A 22,688-nucleotide genomic window follows, 5' to 3' on the forward strand; every position below is an offset into this window, starting at 1 on the left:
GTAGAACTTTAGGCAACCACCTAGTACATCTAGTGCTTCCACTGTCCCAGACTGTGGGGCAAGCCCTGAAACTCTGCTGCCTAAAATTGCTCCCCCTTGGCACTCCATGAAGTTGAAAGTAGCAAATTTAAAACAAACTGGAGAAAATTATTTTTACTGGGTTACTAGGTTAGGTTAATGCATTTTTGAAGATTATATTTTTTACCGTTCATGATTTCTCCAGGTGTACTTTTTCTGCAGTATATATTGCATTTATTTTAATGAGACAATTTGTCATTTCTTTATGTATATTTTCTTTGGCATAAAAATTCCTTCGACACACCTACGGGGGGGGGGGGGGGGGAGATTCCTCCTAGCTCACCTGCAAACATTAAGGCCCCACACTAGTGCACACATTGTTGCCAGATCAGGCTATTTCACACTCAGCTGGGCTATTTCTTTTCCCATTTTGCAGGGGGGGAAAAACCATTTGTGCCAGTTGCATTAGGTTTGGACTGACCACCTAACTGACAGCAACCCACAATGTTGTTGCGGCTTTTTCCTTTGCTGCATAATCCCTCCTACAGTTCCTCGTGCAGTCGAAGAATGACCGCACACACGCACCAGCAGTCGCAGACTGATGACTCAGCTGCAGCAAAACTCCACCAGTAGTCGCAGAATGATGACTCGTCGGCAGCAGAGCTCCACCAGCAGTCGCAGACTGATGACTCATCTGCAGCAAAACTCCACCAGTAGTCGCAGAATGATGACTCGTCGGCAGCAGAGCTCCACCAGCAGTCGCAGAGTGATGACTCACGGCAGCAGACTCCACCAGCAGTCGCAGAAGGATGACTCATCGGCAGCAGAGCTCCACCAGCAGTCGCAGAGTGATGATTCTTTAGCGACTGCAATAAAGCTCGGCCCCGGAGGGTAAGCGGTGTCTTTCCAACCCGTTTTTTTCTGGTGTCCTGTGACGTTTTCTTCAGGCAGCGGGACTGAATGTAAAGGGGTCCGGGCGGGGCTCTGCACCGGGAGCGTGGAAAGGAAATCAAGGTGGCAATCCAGGTCTTTAAGTCGCACTCTGTGTTTGCAGCCATTCTTATGAGCGGCTCTGATTGCTGCCCTTAGGATTCACAATAATTTGACTTTCAGAAACTTGAGCATTGAAATGTTAGGATTTAGGGGTCAAAGCTTGAATTGGGGGGGCGCTAAGCACCACCCCGTAAACAGGCCGATACAGTACAGTGCGCTCCACCGGCGGAGCGCACTGTTAACCCGCATTTGGACGCGCTAGCTTTACCTCTTATTCAATAAGGGGTAATAGCGCGTCGAAAACGTGCGTCCAACGCCCCCCCCCCCCCCCCGCCCGAGACTAATAGCGCCCACAACATGCAGATGCATGCTGAAGGCCCTATTATTCATTCCCGCGTGATACAGAAAGTAAAATGTGCAGCCAAGAAATTAGCGCCTACCCAAAGGTGGGCGCTAATTTCTGCCGGCACCGGAAAAGAACACAGAAAAGCAGTAAAAACTGTTTTGCCGGTGACCGGTTTCCTAACCCGTGGCTGTCACCGGGTTTGACAGCCGACGCTCAATTTTCCCGGCGTCGGTTCTCAAACCCGCTGACAGCCACGGGTTAGGAAACCGGACGCCGGCAAAATTGAGCGTCCGGTTTTCACGCGGGCCCATTTTAAATTTTTTATTTTTGACTATTTTTAACTTTTGGGACCTCCGACTTAATATCGCCATGGCTCCGAAACTGGTCGGCTGGCACGACTTCCAAGGCGAAACTTACAAAAATGCCTTTTAAAGGATCTCTCCTACTCGGAAGCGAACTGGAGAAGTTAGCCAGCAAATGGGGCGAATCTCCAGTACCCCGATTACCTGAAGACAGGAACTAAAGAACATACCAGTGCTCCTCCCCTCGAAGAACCAAGGGTAGAGGATTGCTGCATTTTAACCCTTACAGGAACACACAGTCCCAAGCACCTTGTATTTCAGGAAGGTTTCTGTCCTTTTGGAACAAACACATTAAGAGAGGAGCAAGCTCAGGGGCAGGCCAATCCACAGGAAGAAGACATAGGGGCAGACTTACCTTCTTCTACCAAAGATGGGTCGAAGTAACATCGGACAAATGGATCCTGACGATCATTCGAGAGGGGTACGCCCTGGAATTGCATCCTCCCAGACAAATTTATTAGATCACCGTGCCACTCCCACTCCAAGAGACTGGCAGTGGAAACCACGCTAGCAAGACTACTCAGCCTGAAGGCAATAACTCCGGTGCCTATGTCTCAACAAAATACTGGTCACTATTCCATTTTTTTATTGTTCCCAAGAAAGAAGGAACATTCCGACCCATCCTGGACGTCAAGGCTGTCAACCTTTACCTGAAGGTACCATACTTCCGCATGGAAACCCTACGCTCCGTCATAATGGCAGTGCAACCAGGAGAATTCTTAACCTCCCTGGACCTATCCGAAGCCTACCTTCACATCCTGGTCTATCAGGACCACCAGCGCTTCCTGTGCTTCGCAATACTGGGCAATCATTACCAGTTTCGAATGCTACCCTTCGGACTAGCCACCGCTTCCAGAGCCTTCACCAAAACTATGGTGGTAGTAGCGGCTGCACTGAGGAAAGAAGGAGTTCTGGTATATCCTTACTTGGACGATTGGCTGATCAGAGCAAAGTCTCCGGAGGAGAGTCGCCACGCGACCACCAGAGTCAAGAACTTACTACAAGAGCTCGGGTGGGTCGTGAACACAGCCAAGAGCTGCCTACAGCCCTCCCAGCCACTGGAATACCTGGGAGTCCGGTTCAATACCAAGCTGGACAAGGTCTACCTTCTCCCTCCAATTAGAAGGAAACTGATGGGTCAATTGCAAAACCTGATGAACTCGATTCGCCCCAAGTTTGGGACTACCTTCAACTCCTCGGCCTCATAACCTCAACTCTGGAAGTTGTTCTGTGGGCAAGGGCCCATATGCAACCACTACAACGCTCCCTACTGTCACGATGGAATCCAGTGTCCCAGAACTACTCAATTCGCCTCCAGCTACCGACAGTGATTCGGCATCAGCTTCAATGGTGGCTACAATAAGCTCACCATGGACACGAGTCTGCGATGGTGGGGAGCCCACTGTCAGGAACTAACAGCCCAGGGACAATGGAACAAAGAAGAGGCGGAATGGAACATAAACCGCCTGGAAGCTCGAGTGGTCAGACTAGCCTGCCTGCGATTCAGCCAGACTCCGAGGCGAGTCTGTCAGAGTCACGTCGGACAATGCCACAACCATGGCCTACAACAACTGCCAGGGAGGAACCAGGAGCCAGCAGGTGTCTCTGGAAATAGACCCTCTCATGAAGTGGGCAGAAACAAACTTGCAAGGGATCTTGGCCTCCCACATCGCTGGAAAAGACAACATCTCAGCGGATTACCTCAGCAGAGAGAGCCTAGAGCCGGGGGAATGGTCGCTGGTGAACACAGCCTTCCAGCTGATAGTGAATCGATGGGGTCTCCTAGCAACTCGTCACAATGCCCAGGTCCCCAGATTCTAAAGCCGCAGACAAGAACCACAGTCTCAAGGAATCAACGCTCTCGTCCAGAACTGGCCAGAGGAAGACCTCCTGTATGCCTTCCCACCCTGGCCGCTACTGGGCAGGGTCATTCACAAGATAGAGCACCACAGGGGACTGGTGCTACTAGTCGCCCCGGATTGGCCAAGAAGACCATGGTACGCGGACATGCGAAGACTATTGGCGGGGAATCCTCTGCGTCTACCGCCATACAGGGACCTTCTTCAGCAGGGACCGATCTCCCACGAAAACCCGTCTCAATTGTCTCTTACCGTATGGCCCTTGAGAGGACTAACCTAAAGAAGTGCAGCTACTCAAAAACCGTGATTGACACCCTACTCCGAGCACGCAAGTTCTCCACATCTCTGTCTTACATACGGATCTGGAGAGTATTTGAAGCCTGGTGTGAAGACCGCGCCCTCCTTCCGAGGACAGCCAAGATTCCCACGATCCTAGAATTCCTACAGGACGGCATGCAGAAGGGGTTGACTCTCAACTGCCTCAGGTTTCATTTCACAGCACTGGCCTGTTTTAGGCCCGAAGCGGATGGCATCAGACTATCAACTCATCCTGATGTGTCTCGCTTCCTGAAAGGAGTTAAACAACTTCGGCCACCTTTAAAGTGGCCGGTGCCTCTATGGAACCTCAACCTAGTACTATGCTTCCTAGCAGGGGAGTCCTTCAGCCCAACAAGCGGCCTGTCTCTATGCCTCTTGAGCTTAAAGACTGCATTCTTGATCGCAATATGCTCAGCTCGGTGCATCTCCAAACTTCAAGCATTATCCTGTCGAGAACCGTTCCTCAGGTTTACCCCAGGTACCATACAGCTGCGAACGGCTATTAATTGCATCAGTAGCATGGGATCTTCTTAGTGTTTGGGTAATTGCTAGGTTCTTGTGGCCTGATTTGGCCTCTGTTGGAAACAGGATGCTGGGCTTGATGAACCCTTGGACTGATCCAGCATGGTAATTTCTTATGTTCTTATGTACGGTACCATCCTTCATTCCGAAAGTAGTTTCCCAGTTCCATATGAACCAGACCATATCCCTACCATCACCAGATGAACACAGAGATTCGGAAGACTCACATCTCCTTCGCCACCTAAATGACGGAAGAATCCTAGTCCGGTACCTCAAGAGATCGGAATCCTTGCGCAAAACTGATCACCTGTTCGTTCTCCACAGCGGGAACAAACAAGGGGAAGCAGCATCGCGGGCGACCATAGCCCGCTGGATCAAAGAAGTAATCAATGCTGCCTACATAGAGGCTGGAAGACCATTACCTCTACAGGTCAAGGTGCATTCTACAAGGGCCCAGGCAGTCTCCTGGGCTGAAACCAGGCTTCTTTCACCAGCCGAGATCTGTCGGGCGGCGACATGGTCCTCCCTACACACCTTCTCCAGGTTCTACCGCCTGGATGTCCAGGCCAGGGAGGATACAGCCTTCGCAAGGGTAGCACTAAGTGGGCCACGGGCAGCCTCCCACCCTGTAGGGAAGTAGCTTTTGTACATCCCACTGGTCCTGAGTCCATCTGGCTACATGCTAGGAAATGGAGAAATTACTTACCTGATAATTTTGTTTTCCTTAGTATAGACAGATGGACTCAGTACCCCGCCCACGGCTGCTCCTGAAATAGAGAACCTCGGATATCAATCTCGAGACTGTACGGATAAGCCTCAGCCTACCTTTCTGTTAAGACACCCGCAGTTACCTAGGTGTCGGCGTTTATTGTTTCAGCGCACCGGCGGACTCCAATGCCAAAACGTTTTTATATATATAATGAGTCGAACCTGTTCAAAGTTAATCCAGTATACTCAAGTGTAATCAAGTATCAAGCAACATATATCCACACTGGCTTTTCGAGGAGAATACTGAAGAGCTAAGCACGCTGCAACGGTTTATGTAGGCTGACGTCAGCTTGAAATCTGACTCCGTCTCCCATCTGCTATCAGGAGAGCACAATACCCATTGGTCCTGAGTCCATGTGTCTACACTAAGGAAAATTAAATTATCAGGTAAGTAATTTCTCCATTACAAAAAGTTCATTATATAGCTGCTTTAGGGCAGGTTACCTCATTTCCGGTTTTGTTATTTCAGAGATAGGATTCTTGCTATGTGAGTTTTGGGAGTTAGCGCTGTTTAAATGTGATGGGTTTGATTCAAAGTTGCTGAAAGGGTTTTCTGTTAATTCACAAAGTGCCTGGTACAGGAGGGAATTAACTCTCCAAATTCTCTCTTTCTCGCGTCCTCAGCCCGACCTGTCTCTGATGCTGACTACATCGAATAGAAAGGGAAAGTCTAAATCTTGCCTGTCTCTTATGGATGTTCCTGTCGAGCCGATGGATGGCTTTATGGGTTCTGGGACTTCAGTGGAGCCAGATCCCTCCTCGGTGCAGCCTCTGGCAGAGCCCCCGGGCTCAGAGGAGGGGGTAGGGCTGGCTCTGGATCCACTGCAGCCCAGGACTTTGGTTGTGGAGCGGCCGGAGGCAACAATGAGCAGCAAGTTGGAAAGGACTGAAGAGGAAATCTCCTCAGTGACCCGGGGGAAGAAAATCTCTGCTCATGCTAAGCGGCTGCAGGCGCTGGAGAACAAGGTGGGAAATGTACTCATTAATTCTCCTGTGTCCATTCAGGATAAAGTTTGTTAGAAGCAAAATAAAGAATATGGAAAATGTTGCCAAAAGAGAAATATTTTAGAATTATCAACTTTCCCAAGAGGTAATATTTCACCAGGGGAGACGATTAATCATTATTTAGGGGAGGCTCTGCAAATATCTAAGGAATCTCTTCCTCCAATTAAGAACATTTCTTTTCTAATGAAAATTAAATGTATAAAGATCTTCTGTCTCTTGTTGCTGATCCACAAATTTCAAGGAAGAATATAGATGAACCCCCAAAACTAATTTTCTAAACCTTGGTCATTTTTAGTGTTCAGTTCTCAGTCAGGTCACGTCTATACCTCTCCATCCCCCACTTTTATTTATTTAGTTTGTTTATATTAATGTATATACCGTTATTCTGATAACAGTCATAACAGTTCACAGTATAAATATAAATAAAATCAATTAAAATTATAAATGATTAAAAACAAAGCATTACATTCAATATAAATATTACAACATAAAAAAGTAAAAACATTTATGGATAATAAACTAAAATGAGCAACAAAGTCAATATAAAAAACATAAATTTCCTAGCGTATAGCCGGATGGACCCAGGACCAATGGGTTATGTGCTCCCCTGCCAGCAGATGGAGACGGAGTCAGGTTTCAAAGCTGATGTCATCCTAGATACACCCCTGCAGTGACCTCAGCCATCCAGTGTCTCTCCGTCTCCCAGCAGATGTGGAGGTGCTATCCCCATACCAATTGAAGAAAGATCGAGCCCCGCTCTCCTGTGGTGATACCTAAAGGTCCCTCCCCCCGTTGAGAAATCCTGAGGTGATTTCCGAGATTCCTCAGAGATGTGCCTTGGTCTGGTAGCCGGTTCCTGGCGTGGACTTTGCTGCTGAAAGGCAGCAGGTGCAGGAAGCAGAGCGCAATGGTGAAGGCCTAAGCCCTCTCATCCCGCAGCCAGAGATCATCTCTGTACTCAGCCGGTAAGCGCTGAGCCTGGGTAAGTAGAGAAGAACTCCTCTGAGTTAGGATTAGTTCGTGTGTGGGCCCTGGGCCGAGGTGAGAGATGGTACCGCCCACAGGGAGGAGCCCCGTGAGCCTCCCCGTCGGGAGGCGAGGTCACAGTGAGGTCAGACACAGTATCAGGCTAGAGTCTTTATTAAAGAGAAAGGGTGACACAACCCGCAGAGCGGGGGGTGTCAGAGAGAAGGTCTCACAGACCCAGATACACCGGGTCCATGGATAGGAGAATATACCGAGTGGATACATCTGTAGTGTAGATGATGGATCCGCAGAGTGAGGTACACTGATGATGTTTTCAGTAGAGATGGTAGTGGTCCGCAGAGTGGGGTACACCGATGAGGTCCTTAGAAGAGATGGTAATGGTCCGCAAAGCGGGGTACACTGGAGAGGGTCCTCAGTAGTGCTGATAGCGGTCCGCAGAGCAGGGCGCACTGATGAGGCCGTTTAATAGAGGTGGTAAGGCCCGCGGAGCGGGGTACTCAGGTAAAGATCCTCAGTAGAGATGATAGTGATCCGCTGAGCAGGGAACACCGGTGAGGACCTCAGTAGGGATGGTAGTGGTCCGCGAAGCAGGGTACACCAGAGGAATCCTCGGTAGCACAGGAAGGAGTCTGCGGAGCGTGGTACTCACGGAGGTGTGGCTTAAGGTTCCAGGGAAGCCCCGGGGAATGGGGCAGGCAGATGTCCCAAGCGAAAGGCCCTCTGAGGAGCGGATAGCCAAAACGAGGAGAGGGCCCCTGAGGAGCGGGTACCCCAAGACGTCTATGCCTGGAAGCAGGAACTGGAATGAGAGCTGAAAAAAACTGCACTTTCCTAGCATGTAGCAGATGGACTCAGGACCAAAGGGTATAGTGTACTCCTGCTAACAGTTGGAGACGGATCAGACTTCAATCTGACGTCAGCCCCTAGTACATATACCCCTGCAGGAAGTGCAGCTCTTTAGTATTTTCCGTTTCCATAGCAGTTGGGGACTATCTGCATGCTCTCACAGCGTTAGAACCAATTCAACGACGAAAACCCAAATTTGAAGAAAAACCTACTTCTGAAGTTGAGCCTCGCTCTCCTGCGGTGATACCCTCGGGTCTCTCCCCCAGTTGAGATTTCCCAAGGTGATTTCCGAGGTCCCTCGGAGGTAAGCCTCGGTCCGGCGGCCGATTCGTGGCGAGGACCTAGCCCCCGATCCCGGGCGCGGCTGAGAGGCAGCGGGTGCACCCTCGAGTGTGGCGGTGAAGGTATTTGCCTTCTCCCCCCGCAGCCGGAGACCGCCCGGAACGAAACTGGGAAGCGCCGAAGACAAGGTAAGGTAGAAATCTTCAGCGTTGACTCCGAGGTTCGAGGAGTCACACAGGTCGCCGGCTGGGACCCGTGCTGCCGGGTTAATCCACCCTAGCAGGGCCAGGCCCCGGGTAGTTTCAAGGGTCTACCCACGTGGAGACCCTCCGAGGTGGTCGCCATATTGCCCGCGTGGTCGCTGTCGCCATCTTGGCCCTATTTGCCGCTCTGTTCGTCATCTCGACTCGAGCGCAGAAGAGTAACTAGGCGCACAAACTACATGTGCGCATAACGTTACACACACAAGGGCCGTGCGCATACCCACGACTTGGGCGCACAACTGCACGCACAACCCACACGCACATCTTAGACGCGCCGGAGCGCATAAGGGTTTACGTTCCGACAACCATGGCACCACCAGAAACAGGAATAAAAGCTCAAGGTCTCTCCCCAGTATGCCATATCAGAGCCGCACAAAGCGAGGAGGCCAACGCTCTATGCACTCAGTGTGAGGAGCCCCCGGGAGATCCAGCCCAGGGCCAGTCCCACCCAGGGCCGAGTAATAGCTCCTCAGTGGATACCCCGGACGTAGAAAATCTCAGCGGGACACCCCCCGCAGATGGGGGCCCCCAGGGCCTCAACACCCCTCAGCTTGGCTCCAGTATCTATCTCATTGGTGGAGTTCTTCAAAGGGCTACACACCTTTGTTCACATGCAAATGGAACCCCTGGCTGACCAGCTACATCCTCTGCCAGAGGACCTTTATGCCCCAGGCCCCTTGAAGCCTAGACAAAGGTTTCCACCGCCCAGGAGCCCCATCTACGGGGACACGGACTACTCTGAAGAGGAAGCCGAGCCCCTAGAAGGGGAACTCCCCCCCCTTCCCGAGGACAGAGCCTCACCGAACCATGAGATGCTTCTTCACAAAGGACGAGCTCCCTGACCTGGTCACCCACAGCCTGAAGGAGCTCACTATCCCAGGCACAGATGCTTCGGGGGGGGGGGGCCAATCCGAATCCCCTACTAGAGGGCCTCCGCCAGACCTACCGCCATTTCCGCTATTGCAAGCCGTCCAGCAGCTAATTGACCTGGAATGGAGCGCTCCAGAGTCCACATTCAAAGGGGGAAAAGCTATGGCAGCCATGTACCCCCTGGACCCGGCGGCCAAAGACCTTCTCGCATGCCCAAGAACTGATGCCATGGTCTGTGCGGTCTCGAAGCACACTACTATCCCAGTGGAGGGAGGAGCACCGCTCAAAGATGCACATGACCGGTGTTTGGAATCCATCCTCAAACAGTCTTTGACGTAGCCGCTATGTCCCTACAAATAGCGGCCTGCTGCACCGTAGTGACACGTGCCTGCTTATCTCAGACCAGGAGCAACACCCCTAGAGAAGTCATGGAACCAGCAGTATCATTCCTTGTGGACGCTGCTTCCGATCTGGTGCGCACAGCGGCCAGAGGAGTGTCATCTGCGGTGGCTGCCAGGAGACAACTCTGGCTCCGAAGCTGGTCAGCCGATGCATCTTCCAAAACTCGCCTCACAAGGATGCCCTTCAAAGGATCCCTCCTGTTCGGCAGCGAGCTAGAGAATCTGGCCAACAAATGGGGCGAGTCCCCATTGCCGCGCCTACTGGAGGACAGGATGAAGAGAAACCAGCGACCCTTCCCCTGATCCTCCAGGGGCAGAAGTTCACAGCGCTTCAATCCATACAGAAACAGCTATCAAGTGCCCCGCCCTACGGGCAGGAACCAGTCCTTTCAGAACAAGCACAACAAGAGGGGAACCAGCTTGGGTACAGGCCCCATCCGCACCCCACAATGAGATTCAGCCGACCCATCCAAGGGAAGAAGCCATAGGGGGCAGAGTAGCCCTATTCTAACACAGATGGGTCGAGATAACTTCGGTCAAGTCATTCGGGAGGGGTACTACCTGGATTTTCTGCAAACCCCTCCAGACAAGTTCGTGGAGTCCCCCTGCCACGACCTCGCCAAGATGGCGGCAGTGGAAACTACACTGACCAGACTACTGGCCCCCGAGGCCATAATCCCAGTGCCTGCACAAGAAATAAATACTGGTCATTATTTCATTTATTTTATCGTCCCCAACAAATAGGTGACGTTCATGCCCATCCTGGACTTCAAGTCGGTCAACCGCCACCTGAGGATTCCTTGCTTTCGCATGGAAACCCTACGCTCCGTAATAAGGGCGATACAACTGGGAGAGTTTCTCACATCCCTGGATCTTTCGGAGGCCTACCTACACATCCCAATTCATCAGGAACACCAGCGTTATCTATGCTTCAAAATCCTGGACCGTCACTACCAGTTCCAGGCACTACCCTTCGGGTTAGCCACAGCACCCCGGACGTTCACCAAGATCATAGTGGTGGTGGCGGCAACACTGAGGAAGGAAGGAATCCTCGTACATCCTTACCTAGACGACTGGCTGATCAGGGCGAAATCCCCAGAGGAAAGCCACCAAGCAACCAACAGAGTCAAAACTCTACTGGAGAGCCTAGGATGGGTGGTCAACACAAACAAAAGTTGTCTGCAGCCCTCACAGTCTCTAGAATACCTAGGAGTCCGATTCGACACCAAAGAAGACAAGGTCAGCCTGACCCCCACAAGGAGATCAAAACCGTGGAACCGCTTACAAGCCCTGTTGAGCGAATCCTGCCCCACAGCATGGGATTACCTACAAGTCCTCGGCCTGATGGCATCCACACTGGAAGTAGTACCATGGGCGCGAGCTCACATGAGACCCCTGCAGCGCTCACTTCTGTCACGATGGAATCCGCTGTCTCAGAACTATGCAGTACGTCTATCATTCCCGGGCAGAGTCCGGACCCAGCTACGGTGGTGGCTACTGGCTAGCCACCTGAGCCAGGGAAAAAGACTATCCTCCCCAACCTGGACCCTGCTCATCACAGACGCCAGCCTACGAGGATGGGGAGCACACTGCGAGGAATTAACTGCCCAAGGGCAGTGGAACGCAGAAGAGTCGGGATGGAACATCAACCGCCTAGAAGCCCGGGCAGTCAGACTAGCCTGCCTACGATTCGCTCACAGACTCCGAGACAAAGCGGTCAGAGTGATGTCAGACAACGTCACAACAGTGGCCTACATCAACCGGCAGGGGGGAACCAGAAGACAAAAGGTGTCTCTGGAAATAGACAGTACACCTCCAGGAGATCCCGGCTGTCCACATCGCCGGGAAAGACAACATCACGGCGGACCACCTCAGCAGGGAAAGGCTAGACCCAGGAGAATGGAAGCTCTCACCCGCAGCGTTCCAAATGATAGTGAACCGGTGGGGGACACCAGACATGGACCTTCTGGCAAACCGGTCCAATGCCCAAGTACCCAGGTACTTCAGCCGCAGGCAGGAACCTCAGTCCCAGGGGATCGACCCCCTGGTACAGACCTGGCCACAGGGGACCCTATTATACGCCTTCCCACCGTGGCCCCTATTGGGCACAATCATTCACAAGATACAGCAACACAGGGGACTAGTTCTTCTGGTGGCTCCGGACTGGCCAGGAAGACCATGGTACGCAGACATGCAAAGACTGCTGGCAGGGAACCCCTTACCATTGTCTCCACACAGAGACCTGCTCCAACAAGGACAAATCCTCCACGAGGACCCAGCTCAATTCTCTCTTATGGTCTGGCCATTGAGAGGGCTCGCCTGAGAATGAGCGGATACTCGGGGGCTGTAATCGACACCCTCCTCCGAGCACGCAAGTTCTCCACATCTCTAACATACATAAGGATTTGGAGAGTTTTTGAAGCCTGGTGCGAAGACCATGACATCAAGCCACGCTCAATTAAAGTTCCCCTAGTCCTGGAATTGTTACAGAACGGGCTACAGAAGGGACTGTCCCTCAACTTCATCAAGGTACAGGTTGCCGCTTTGGCATGCTACGGCCCCAAGAGCGGGGGCGACAGCATAGCTTCTCACCTGGACGTGGCACGTTTCCTGAAAGTAGTCAAACACATCCGCCCACCACTAAAGTGGCCGGTATCTCTGTGGAATTTCAACCTGGTCCTGGATTTCCTGGCAGGAACCTCCTTCAGACCCCTCTGAGGTCTGTCTCTCCATCTGTTAACTTTAAAGACAGCCTTTCTGCTGGCAGTCTGCTCAGCCCGCCGTATCTCAGAACTACAAGCACTGTCCTGCTGTGAGCCGTTCCTTAGGCTCACCCTGAGATCCATCCAGCTACGCATGGCCCCTTTGTTTCTTCCCAACGTGATATCACACTTCCATCTTAACCAAACCATCTCGCTACCGTCGCTGGATGACTTGAAGAATTCGGAAGAAGCTCGTAGTCTACGCCACCTCAATATAGGCAGACTCCTGTCCAGATACCTGGAAATGTCAGAACCCGTACGAAAAACGGACCACCTTTTCGTACTTCACAGCGGGAAGAGACAAGGGGAAGCGGCCTCGCGGGCTACCATAGCCCGCTGGATCAAGGAAGTTATCAAAGCGGCCTACGTAGAAGCAGGAAAGCCTCCACCTCTTCAGGTCAAGGCCCATTCTACCAGAGCCCAGACAGCATCCTGGGCAGAAACCAGAATGATGTGACCCGCCGAGATCTGCAGGGCAGCGACATGGTCCTCCATCCATACCTTCTCCAGATTCTACCATCTGGATGTTCAGGCTCGGGAGGACACGGCATTTGCAAGGGCAGTACTAAGTGGGTCACGGGCAGCCTCCCACCCGGTTCGGGAGTAGCTTTTATACATCTCATTGGTCCTGAGTCCATCTGCTACACTAAGGAAAACAAAATTATCAGGTAAGTAATTTCTCCATTTCTGGTATTTGCCTGTTGCCATCGGGGCTGTTGATCCTTAGGTAGGTATTTTTTATTACCCACTGCTTGCGTAGTTGTCGCAGTGAATCCTCGGTCCTTCAAGGTTCTTATGGCATCCGCTATATTTAAGAGGCGTGCAGATTCGCCATTCCAGGTATATGTTAAGCCGAAGGGGTGCATCCATCTCTATTTTATGTTCTCTTTTCTAAGAAATGCAGTCCCCTCTTTCAGTTCCTGTCTATTTTGGAGTGTGGCTTGAGACAGGTCCGCATATACAGATATCTCCTGGTTTTCCCAAGTCCATCTCATTTCCTTCCGTGCAGCTCCCGCTGTTTGTTCTTTTATGCTATAGTCATGGAAGCATCCTATAATGTCTCTTGGTTGCCCATTACCTGGTGCTCTCAAGGCTCTACGGGCCCTATCTAGTTTTATGGTTGCCTGCTGGGCCCCCCTCACGTTCTGGGGAAGCATCCAGCAAGAATGCACAGAACCTGCGGATGGTATCGGTACAGTCAGCGTTTTCCTTAGATTCATGAAATCCTCTGACACGTATGTTTCCTCTTCTGGTCCTATTTTCCAGATCAGCCAACTTGGCACGCACACTCAGATTTTCTTCCTGTAGTTCAGAATAGGCCTCGTGAAGCCGTTTGCTGCTTTCTGCTTGTGCATCCATTCGAGTGTCTGTCATCCACCCTTTGCCCCGGGGCAGCTAATTCTTCGTGGAACTCGCCCAGCATTTCTTGCGTTTCGCTCTTGCAGTTTTTTAGGTCCTGGCGGAGGCTGCAGAACCAGTCTTGAAATTCTGATCTTGTAGGCGCTTCCTCCGAGGTTATATTAAAGGCGTCCTCTGAGGGTTCTCCGCCGGTGTCCTGGTCGGCAGTCTCGTCCCCTCGGTCTCCCATTCTTCCGGTATGAAAACCATTGGAAATCTACCGTTTTTCGTTTTGCAGCCATCACCCAAGTGTTCAGACCGGGTTCGTGTGCATTTCGGCAATATTAAATTTCTTTCTCACTCCCGTTTTTGATTTTTGTAGAAAATTAACTGCGGAGCTCGTGGCTCAGGCAGCCATCAAGCCCGATGATGTCACTTCCTCCTCTACAGCCTCATTAATTTTAACGATTTTGTTAGTAAAATAAATTCCCCAAGTGTTTTTTGTCCTGTCTCTTTGTCTTGATTAGATTGTAAGCTCTATTGAAATGGGATACGTCACTTAATCAACCGGCATGTGAGCCATGGAAGTAACTGGAAATGGGAGCCAGGGTACTGGCCAGGACACCAAACTCTTCCTGCCCTGCTGTTTATTTGATTGATTGTATTTTTTTTTTTTTTTTTTTGGAAATTAAACTTTATTACTGCTTTTTATTTTAAAAAATAATTTGTAAATCCAATGTTTCCATAAAAATTCATTACTGTTATTGTAATTGAATACAATTGTTTTTCAATTTTTGCTTTGTAAAAATGAAAAAGTTATAAATAAAGAATTATATACAGATTGATTGTATTTTGATCGTTTCCTAATTTGAAAGAAACATCTTAAAGCGATGTGTTAATCTACAACCTAAAGCCCTCTTCAATTATGTTGCCAACCTTACCAAGTCCCCCCAACCCGCTATCCCTGATTGTGAAGCCGCCACCAAGAGTGAAGAACTCGCACAATACTTCCTCACAAAAATCACCAACATCCTCCGCAGATTTCAACACCCTTCTCCTTCATACACCCCTTCTCCCTCCCCCCCCCCTTCCCCCCCCCCCAACCCTTCCCTTCTACACCCACCCTCCAAACCCTTGACCTGACCTCCTCTAAAGAAGTGGAATCGATTCTCAGTAAACTCAAACCTGCATCTCACCCCTCAGACACCATCCCCACAAAATCTCTCCTCTCCATCCCTAGCTCTATCTCCAAACCTATTGCAGACATCATAAATTCCTCCCTCTCCTCAGGTTCTGTCCCCGACGCTCTCAAACAAGCAATTGTTAAGCCCCTCCTAAAAAAACCAACATTAGACCCCAAAGACCCTGCCAACTTCCGCCCCATTTCTAACCTGCCCTTCCTCTCCAAAATTATGGAAAAGATTGTGAACACCCAACTTACAGAATACCTCGAAAACAATAACTTTCTGCATCCAGCCCAATACGGCTTCCGTAAGTACCTCAACACCGAAACCCTCCTGCTCTCCCTCTCAGACCACCTGCTCATAGGCATGGACAGAGGCAACTGTTACCTCCTCGCCCTCCTCGACATCTCAGCTGCCTTTGACACCATTAATCACAACCACCTCATCAACCGTCTAACAGACATAGGCATCTCAGGCCTAGCCCTGTTATGGTTTAAATCCTATTTATCTAACAGAAAGTTCTCAGTCAAGATAGGAAACGCCAACTCCTCACTCTATCCCTTGTCTCAAGGTGTCCCCCAAGGTTCCTCCCTCTCCTCTACTCTCTTCAATATATACCTCACGCCACTATGTCAGCTTCTCTCAGACCTCGGCCTCAAATTCTACCTCTATGCAGACGACGTGCAAATTCTCATTCCCATTCACAACTCTCTCTCAGATGCCCTAGAATTCTGGAACTCATGTCTCTCCAACATAAATGATTTCCTCACCAACATCCACCTCGCTCTAAACTCTTCCAAAACAGAGCTGCTCCTCATCTCTCCCCACTTTCCTCCCAAATCCCTGATCTCCAACGACCCAGCCTTCAACACCATCACATCCCAACCTGCAGTAAGAGACCTTGGGGTAATTCTCGATCAACAACTCAATCTAAAAAAACAGATCAACGCCATCCTAAAAGAAGGTTTCTTCAAACTCAGTATTCTGAAGAAACTCAGACCCCTCCTACACTATCATGATTTCCGCACGGTCGTCCAAGCTACCCTATCCTCAAAGCTTGACTATTGTAATGCCCTCCTCCTTGGCCTACCCTCATCCACCATCAAACCATTGCAAATGTTCCAAAATGCCATTGCCAGGGTCATCACCAATTCACGGAAGGCTGATCATATCACCCCCATACTCAAAGAACTCCACTGGCTCCCCGTAGCATTCCGCATACTCTTTAAAATCCTCACCATAGTGCACAAATCCATCCACTCGCATAACTCCAACTGGCTTGACGATCCTTTCTCTCCCATACGCTCCGAACGACCTGTTCGATCTGTCAATAAAGGCACCCTTTCTATTCCCCCTTTAAAAAAAGCCCACCTCTCCTCTACTAGGGACCGCGCTCTATCCATTGCAGGACCCAAACAATGGAATGCCCTCCCCACCTTCCTCAGGCTTGAACCTTGCTACTCCAAGTTCAGAAAGAGACTTAAGACGTGGCTCTTTCAACAAGCAAACCCTGATTAACCCTCCCTCCCCCCCCCCCTCCTACCAGCCCCCGTCTAACTGGTTCCCCATTTGTATTTAAGCTCCGGTCAGTATCCTGCTTAAGCCGCCATGTATATACCTGTAAATAGTCTGTTACACTTGTTAATTGCTTTATTTCCAACCTGCCTGCTCTATGTATATTCCTCCCAGTTTTCCCCTCCCTGTTGATTGTAATTCCAACCTTCTAGTTACAATGTGAACCGGTATGATGTATGCTTACTAATGCCGGTATATAAAAAGTTTCAAATAAATAAATAAATAAATAAATGTGCAGTCAGACATTGAAATGTCTAACTCTATGTTAGGATTTAGCACAACTGCTACTGTTTATCATGTTTAAAGCACTACTAGGTGTACCCAGCACTGTATAGACACACACAGGAGACGGTCCCTGCTCCAGGGAGCTTACAGTCTAATCAAGGCAAACATGCACAACAAACCAGAATATTGAAGAAGCGTCTCAGAGAGAACTTAGGATTTAAAAGCAGCATCAAGAAGGCGAGGTTTTTTTTTAATTGTTTATTTATACATTTTCAAAATTTCCAAGATTCATCTTGATTCAGAAATACAGAGAATAGGATACATTTTCTCACAAGTAATTCTCCAGTCAGTTCCTTATTCCTTTCTCTAATATAAAGTCCTCATATAAGGGGGGGGGGGGGGTGAAACTTCTCCAACCTAAGGAAAAAATGTTTTAACCAAAGAAATTCCTCAATAGAACGACAGCGGCCGTTTCCATCGATGGGGGACTCGGTGCATTTGGACGGGACACTGCTGGTATCACAGGAGCTTCCCCTATGAAGAACTGTGGTAATTGTGCTGGGTCAGAAAATCCCTCCCTGTTCTTGTTATATTTTACCTTGGAAACAAAAGCCCCTCCAGTTTGTAAGAGCCGCAGCCTCAGTAGCAGAAAAGCTTTCCTCCTCTTCTGAGTCTGGCGTGAGACGCCTGGGAATCCTCTGACTTTCCATCCCAGGAACAATCCTTCCTGTGCCGAAATCACAGTCTCATTCCCCCGCCTTTATCCGCTTCAAGGGCTAAATAAGAACATAAGAAAATGCCATACTGGGTCAGACCAAGGGTCCATCAAGCCCAGCATCCTGTTTCCAACAGTGGCCAATCCAGGCCACAAGAACCTGGCAAGTACCCAAAAACTAAATCTATTCCATGTTCCCATTGCTAATGGCAGTGGCTATTCTCTAAGGGGCGGATTTTAAGAGCCCTCTCGCGTAAATCTGCCCGGATTTACGCGAGCAGGGCTTGCGCGCCGGTGCGCCTATTTTACATAGGCCTGCCGGCGCGCGCAGAGCCCCGGGACTCGCGTAAGTCCCGGGGTTTTCCGAGGGGGGGGTGTCGGGGGCGTGGCCAATGGGCGCGGTGTTTTCGGGGTGTGTCGGCGGCGTTTCGGGGGCGGGCCCGGGGGCGTGGTTTCGGCCCGGGGCAGTCCGGGGGCGTGGCAGCGCCCTCCGGAACCGCCCCCGGGTTGCGTCTAGGTGCGCCAGCAGCCTGCTGGCGCGCGGGGATTTACTTCTCCCTCTGGGAGGCGTAAATCCCCCAACAAAGGTGGGGGGGGGTTAGGTAGAGGAAGGGAGGGGAAGGTGAGGGGAGGGCGTTAGCGAATTCCCTCCGAGGCCGCTCTGATTTCGGAGCGGCCTCGGAGGGAACGGAGGTAGGCTGTGCGGCTCGGTGCGCGCCGGCTACACGAAATCAGTAGCCTTGCGCGCGCCGATCCAGGATTTTAGCAGATACGCACGGCTCCGCGCGTATCTACTAAAATCCAGCGTACTTTTGTTTGTGCCTGATGCGCCTACAAAAGTACGCGAGGGCGCCCTATATGAAAATCTACCCCTAAGTGAACTTAATAGCAGGTAATGGACTTCTCCTCCAAGAACTTATCCAATCCTTTTTTAAACACAGCTATACTAACTGCACTAACCACATCCTCTGGCAACAAATTCCAGAGTTTAATTGTGCGTTGAGTGAAAAATAATTTTCTCCGATTAGTTTTAAATGTGCCCCATGCTAACTTCATGGAGTGCCCCCTAGTCTTTCTATTATCCGAAAGAGTAAATAACCGATTCACATCTACCCGTTCTAGACCTCTCATGATTTTAGACCCTCTCTAGACCCATGATTTTAGACCTCTCTAGACCCATGATTTTAGACCTCTCTAGACCCTCCCTCCTTGCCCCCCCGCCCCTGCTTTTAATTGTACATAAGTGCACACGCCTCCCTAACTTTGTTTATAAGTTCATATGCATATCTAATTTTATTATGGATACTCAAAATCCATTTCGTTCAACCAAGTTGTATTTCTGCTCGTTGACTCTCTATTTTTGTACTTCGTATATTATCTAGTTAGCCTTCTTTCATCATTCATTGTAATTTCCTTTCACAGTTACCTGTAAACCGACATGATGTGTCCTACGAATGCCGGTATATAAAAAGCGTTAAATAAATAAAATAAATAAATAAATTTTAAACACCTCTATCATATCCCCTCTTAGTCGTCTCTTGAAAAGTGGTGGAGAAAGACACAGATAAGGGCAACTTGCCTGATGATCACGAGGAAGGGAGAGAAAAGAAAGAAATGAGGAGCTGCAGAGTGAGGGGAGGGAGAGAAGCTTGAGCTGTAGGTGGAAGTGGACAGAGAGCCAATGTAGCGACCTGAGAAGATCACAGCGAGGTTAAAGGAAGAGAAGTCATGCAGCTGAATGTGGAAGAGATTGCAAGGGAGAAAAACGATTCAGCGGGAGGTCAGCAAAGAGCGAGTTACAGAAGTCTAAGCAGGAGAAGATAAGAGAGGGAGGAGGGTTTTGGTGGCAGGCTCGAGGAGGAAGGGAGAGATTTAAGCAGAGTTATAGAGGAGGAACGGACTCACTTTAGCAGTGTTTTGGATGTGCAGGAGGAGGGAACGGCATCAAAGATGCCCCAAGGTTAGGGGCTGAGCAGTCCGGAGGATGAGAGCACAGCGAGCCCTCCTGATGTAACAGAATCAGATGTTCCTGAGGTTCTGGGTAATGCTCTGTTAGATCCTGGGTTTTATTATTCACTGATTTATCCAGGCAGAGACCTTTGATATTCTCGGTCTCTGGGATTAAAGAATCTTTTCATAGTTAAACTTGCAAACCCTGAGGTCCAGAAAGGAAACTGACAGGGGAACAAGTCTGGCAGTTCCTGGGGATGAGGGGTCCTGGTGTCCTCTCTTCCATGATAAAATGTTAAGAGGTTAAAGCCGCTGAGCCCCTCCTCGTGTCCCTGAGTGTTTCTGGTTTGTGTTTCAGGTGCCGGTGACGTTTGAGGACATCGCTGTCTCTTTCTCCCAGGAGGAGTGGGAGTATTTAGATGAAGAACAGAAGGAGCTTTACAGGGAGGTGATGAAGGAGAATTATGAGACCCTGAGCTCTCTAGGTCTAGGTAAGGACTGCATTATCTGCATTTCTAGTTTACACGGAGGATGTTTTACTAAACATCATTGGGTCAGCGCCTCACAGTAAATGTGCACACAGCCCTGGATTTCCCTCCTCTCTTGTGTAGGGAACAGGAAGGGTGTGATTGAGGCAGACAGAGCTGGGGTGAACCCCCTGATAAGGAATTGGCAGCTCATCACTGATGCTGTAAGAATGAAGCAGCCCAGTGTATCCCCAGAGCCCTCCGTCTCCTGCGGCATGGAGTATCTCCTTCTCCTTTCTGGGCCACTCTCCCACTCCCCACTACAGCAATAGCAATTTGGATCTCCCTCCCTGGATCTCAGATTCTGTCTGCAGGTAATGGAACCTCCTCTTCTCTCCTTCTACCTCTCCCCTGCTCCCTGCTCCCCGATCCTCGTCTCTGAAATCCCTCTTACTCCATCCTCCCCTCTTCTCCTTCCCCCTCTTCCCCATCCTAGATTTCCAATCCTCCCCCTCTTTTTCAAACTTTCTAATCTCCTGTCCTTAATCCTCTCTCCTTATTCTCACCCCATCCCTGGCCTTCTCATACTCTTTCCCTCTCCCTCCCATCCCTGAGATCTCCTCCCTGTGCTGATACCTGAGATCCCTTTTCCTCAACCAGTAAAAGCGAGAGAATTTCTACAGACACAAGTAAGATTGGGAAACCTATTTTATTGTCTCAATATATTATAAGATTATTAGGGCTCCGGGAATCATTACGTCGCATCTGAACATCACCCAAAGCAGGAAGAGGGGCTATAGGCAGGAAAGGAGGAGCAAGGACACTCACAGCACGGGGGCAATCACTGCAGCCACGGCGCCATCAATGGGGCAGGTAGCAAGGGAGATAAACCTGAAGCACCAGGAGAAGAAAAGTGGTGGTGGGGATTTCCCAGATCCCCTCTGAATAATCTATAATCACTGCTGAAGAGCCCTGCCTACCCGTGCACCCATTGCTCTTTCATTTTTCCCTAATAGTGAGGAATCCCTAATTCTGGAATTCCTCAAGAGGGAAATGTAGAGACAAGACCTGACCCTTGTAACAGTTTTGCAACGACCTATGACCTTTTGAGGACTAAGGGCTGCAAAACTGTGGAAACTTGTACTGTTCTTGTTCCTTTGCAGCAACACAGGGAAACCTGGGATCTGGCAGAGGGCGGGTGCATGTGCCTGTGAATCACCGTGACCCCAAAATTTTGTTTTATCTGTGGGAACCGTGCCTGAGAGCACCAAAGGGGAAACAGATGGGAGAAGTTAAGCTATTTGTAGAACGAAGGAAAATGTGTGTCCTGGCGGTCAGAAGGATGACTGCTGACTGCATGCAGAGGGCTTGAGGTCAGAGAGAGAGAAAAACCTGTATATAAGGGGTGGTTGGAGCCCTGGACACTGGGAGAAGGCCTGTACTCTCTCAGCAGGTACATTGCGTTGTACCCTTCTCCCCAGGAAGACGACCATTATTACAGTTATACTGGAATACTTATAACCTATTTACATAGAATGAAACTTATGCTTGTTGTTGTGATTCAATACTAATAAAAGATGAATTATCTGTAAAATTCTAAAAAGAAAAAGTCTTCCTGTGTGATTCCTGAGACTTATATTACAGAAAAGGGATCCAGGAGAGAAGCCTTCCCCGAAGGTTTAGCCACAGCAAGCAGTCTGATGTAAAAATAAAGATAATTAGGGAACTGAAAACCTTTGAAATAAGGAACAGTAAGGGTGAGGCTAAACAATTGTACAGCTTAAAGGCAGCGGGTGCAGGAGGCCGAAAGCAGTGGTGTCTGTACTCACCGGTGAGGGCTGAGCTCAGGTAAGTTTAAAAAAAATACAAATACCGTATTTTTCGGACTATAAGGCGCACCGGATTATAAGGCGCATCGCATTAAATGAAACAAAGCTCAGACCATAGGGCAGACTTTACTGAACTTTATTCAACTCTCAACAATAATTCTCAACAATAACTCTCAACTTGTTCAGTTGTAACAAGTCGGTCTTTGCTCTTCAGTGATGATTCCAGCCTTCATGAAAGCCTTCATGAAAGCCTTCATGAAAGCTCGGATGACACTGGAGACTGATACCTTCTTCCAGGCATCCACGATCCACTGGCACATAGTGGCACATAGTGGCATAACTCGTCCCTCAGGCATTACATCACATCTTCCTTTCCGATCAGTCTCGCTCTCATGCATGCATGCACACACACACACAGGCTTCTCACTCCCATGCTGTATCTCATACACACCCATGTTTCTCACTCCTATGCTAGCTGTCTCCACATGCACAGGCTTCTCATTCCCATAATCACTTTCTCTCTCACACACACACACCAGTCATCTCCCTGACCAGTCAGTTCCATTGTCTCTCTTATATACGGTACACTTACGGTACACACAGGTTCTCACTCACAGTTACACATGCACACTCTCAAAATCACACATACATTCTCTTCAGGCTGGCTGGTTCTCTCATTCCCCCCCAGCACACATGATAACTGCAGCAGCCTCCTCCTCTAGTTTCTTTCAGTTAAAAAAAAACCAAAACAAAAAAACAACTGTTCATTCCTCCACCGCATCAAATCCTTCATCTTCAGTGTC

At 49.7% G+C, this 22,688-nt stretch overlaps 1 protein-coding gene across 2 annotated transcripts in view; it reads left to right on the plus strand.

Annotated features, from left to right (window-relative positions):
- The first annotated feature begins 708 nt into the window (after positions 1 to 708).
- LOC115083545 (zinc finger protein 883-like) overlaps positions 709 to 22,688 on the plus strand; it is a 30,730-nt gene continuing 8,750 nt past the window's right edge. The window contains exons 1-3 of one of the 2 annotated variants that reach the window (XM_029587430.1): positions 709 to 909; positions 5,811 to 6,152; positions 19,948 to 20,080. In XM_029587430.1, the coding sequence (XP_029443290.1) occupies positions 5,826 to 6,152; positions 19,948 to 20,080 (460 nt within the window). In that variant the 5' untranslated portion in view covers positions 709 to 909; positions 5,811 to 5,825. Of the gene's footprint in view, positions 910 to 5,810; positions 6,153 to 9,907; positions 9,913 to 19,947; positions 20,081 to 22,688 lie in introns of those variants that run through there. The other variant, XM_029587431.1, reaches the window with a different exon arrangement.

The sequence above is a fragment of the Rhinatrema bivittatum genome, chromosome 2, assembly GCF_901001135.1.
Source record: "Rhinatrema bivittatum chromosome 2, aRhiBiv1.1, whole genome shotgun sequence".
Lineage (NCBI taxonomy): Eukaryota > Metazoa > Chordata > Amphibia > Gymnophiona > Rhinatrematidae > Rhinatrema > Rhinatrema bivittatum.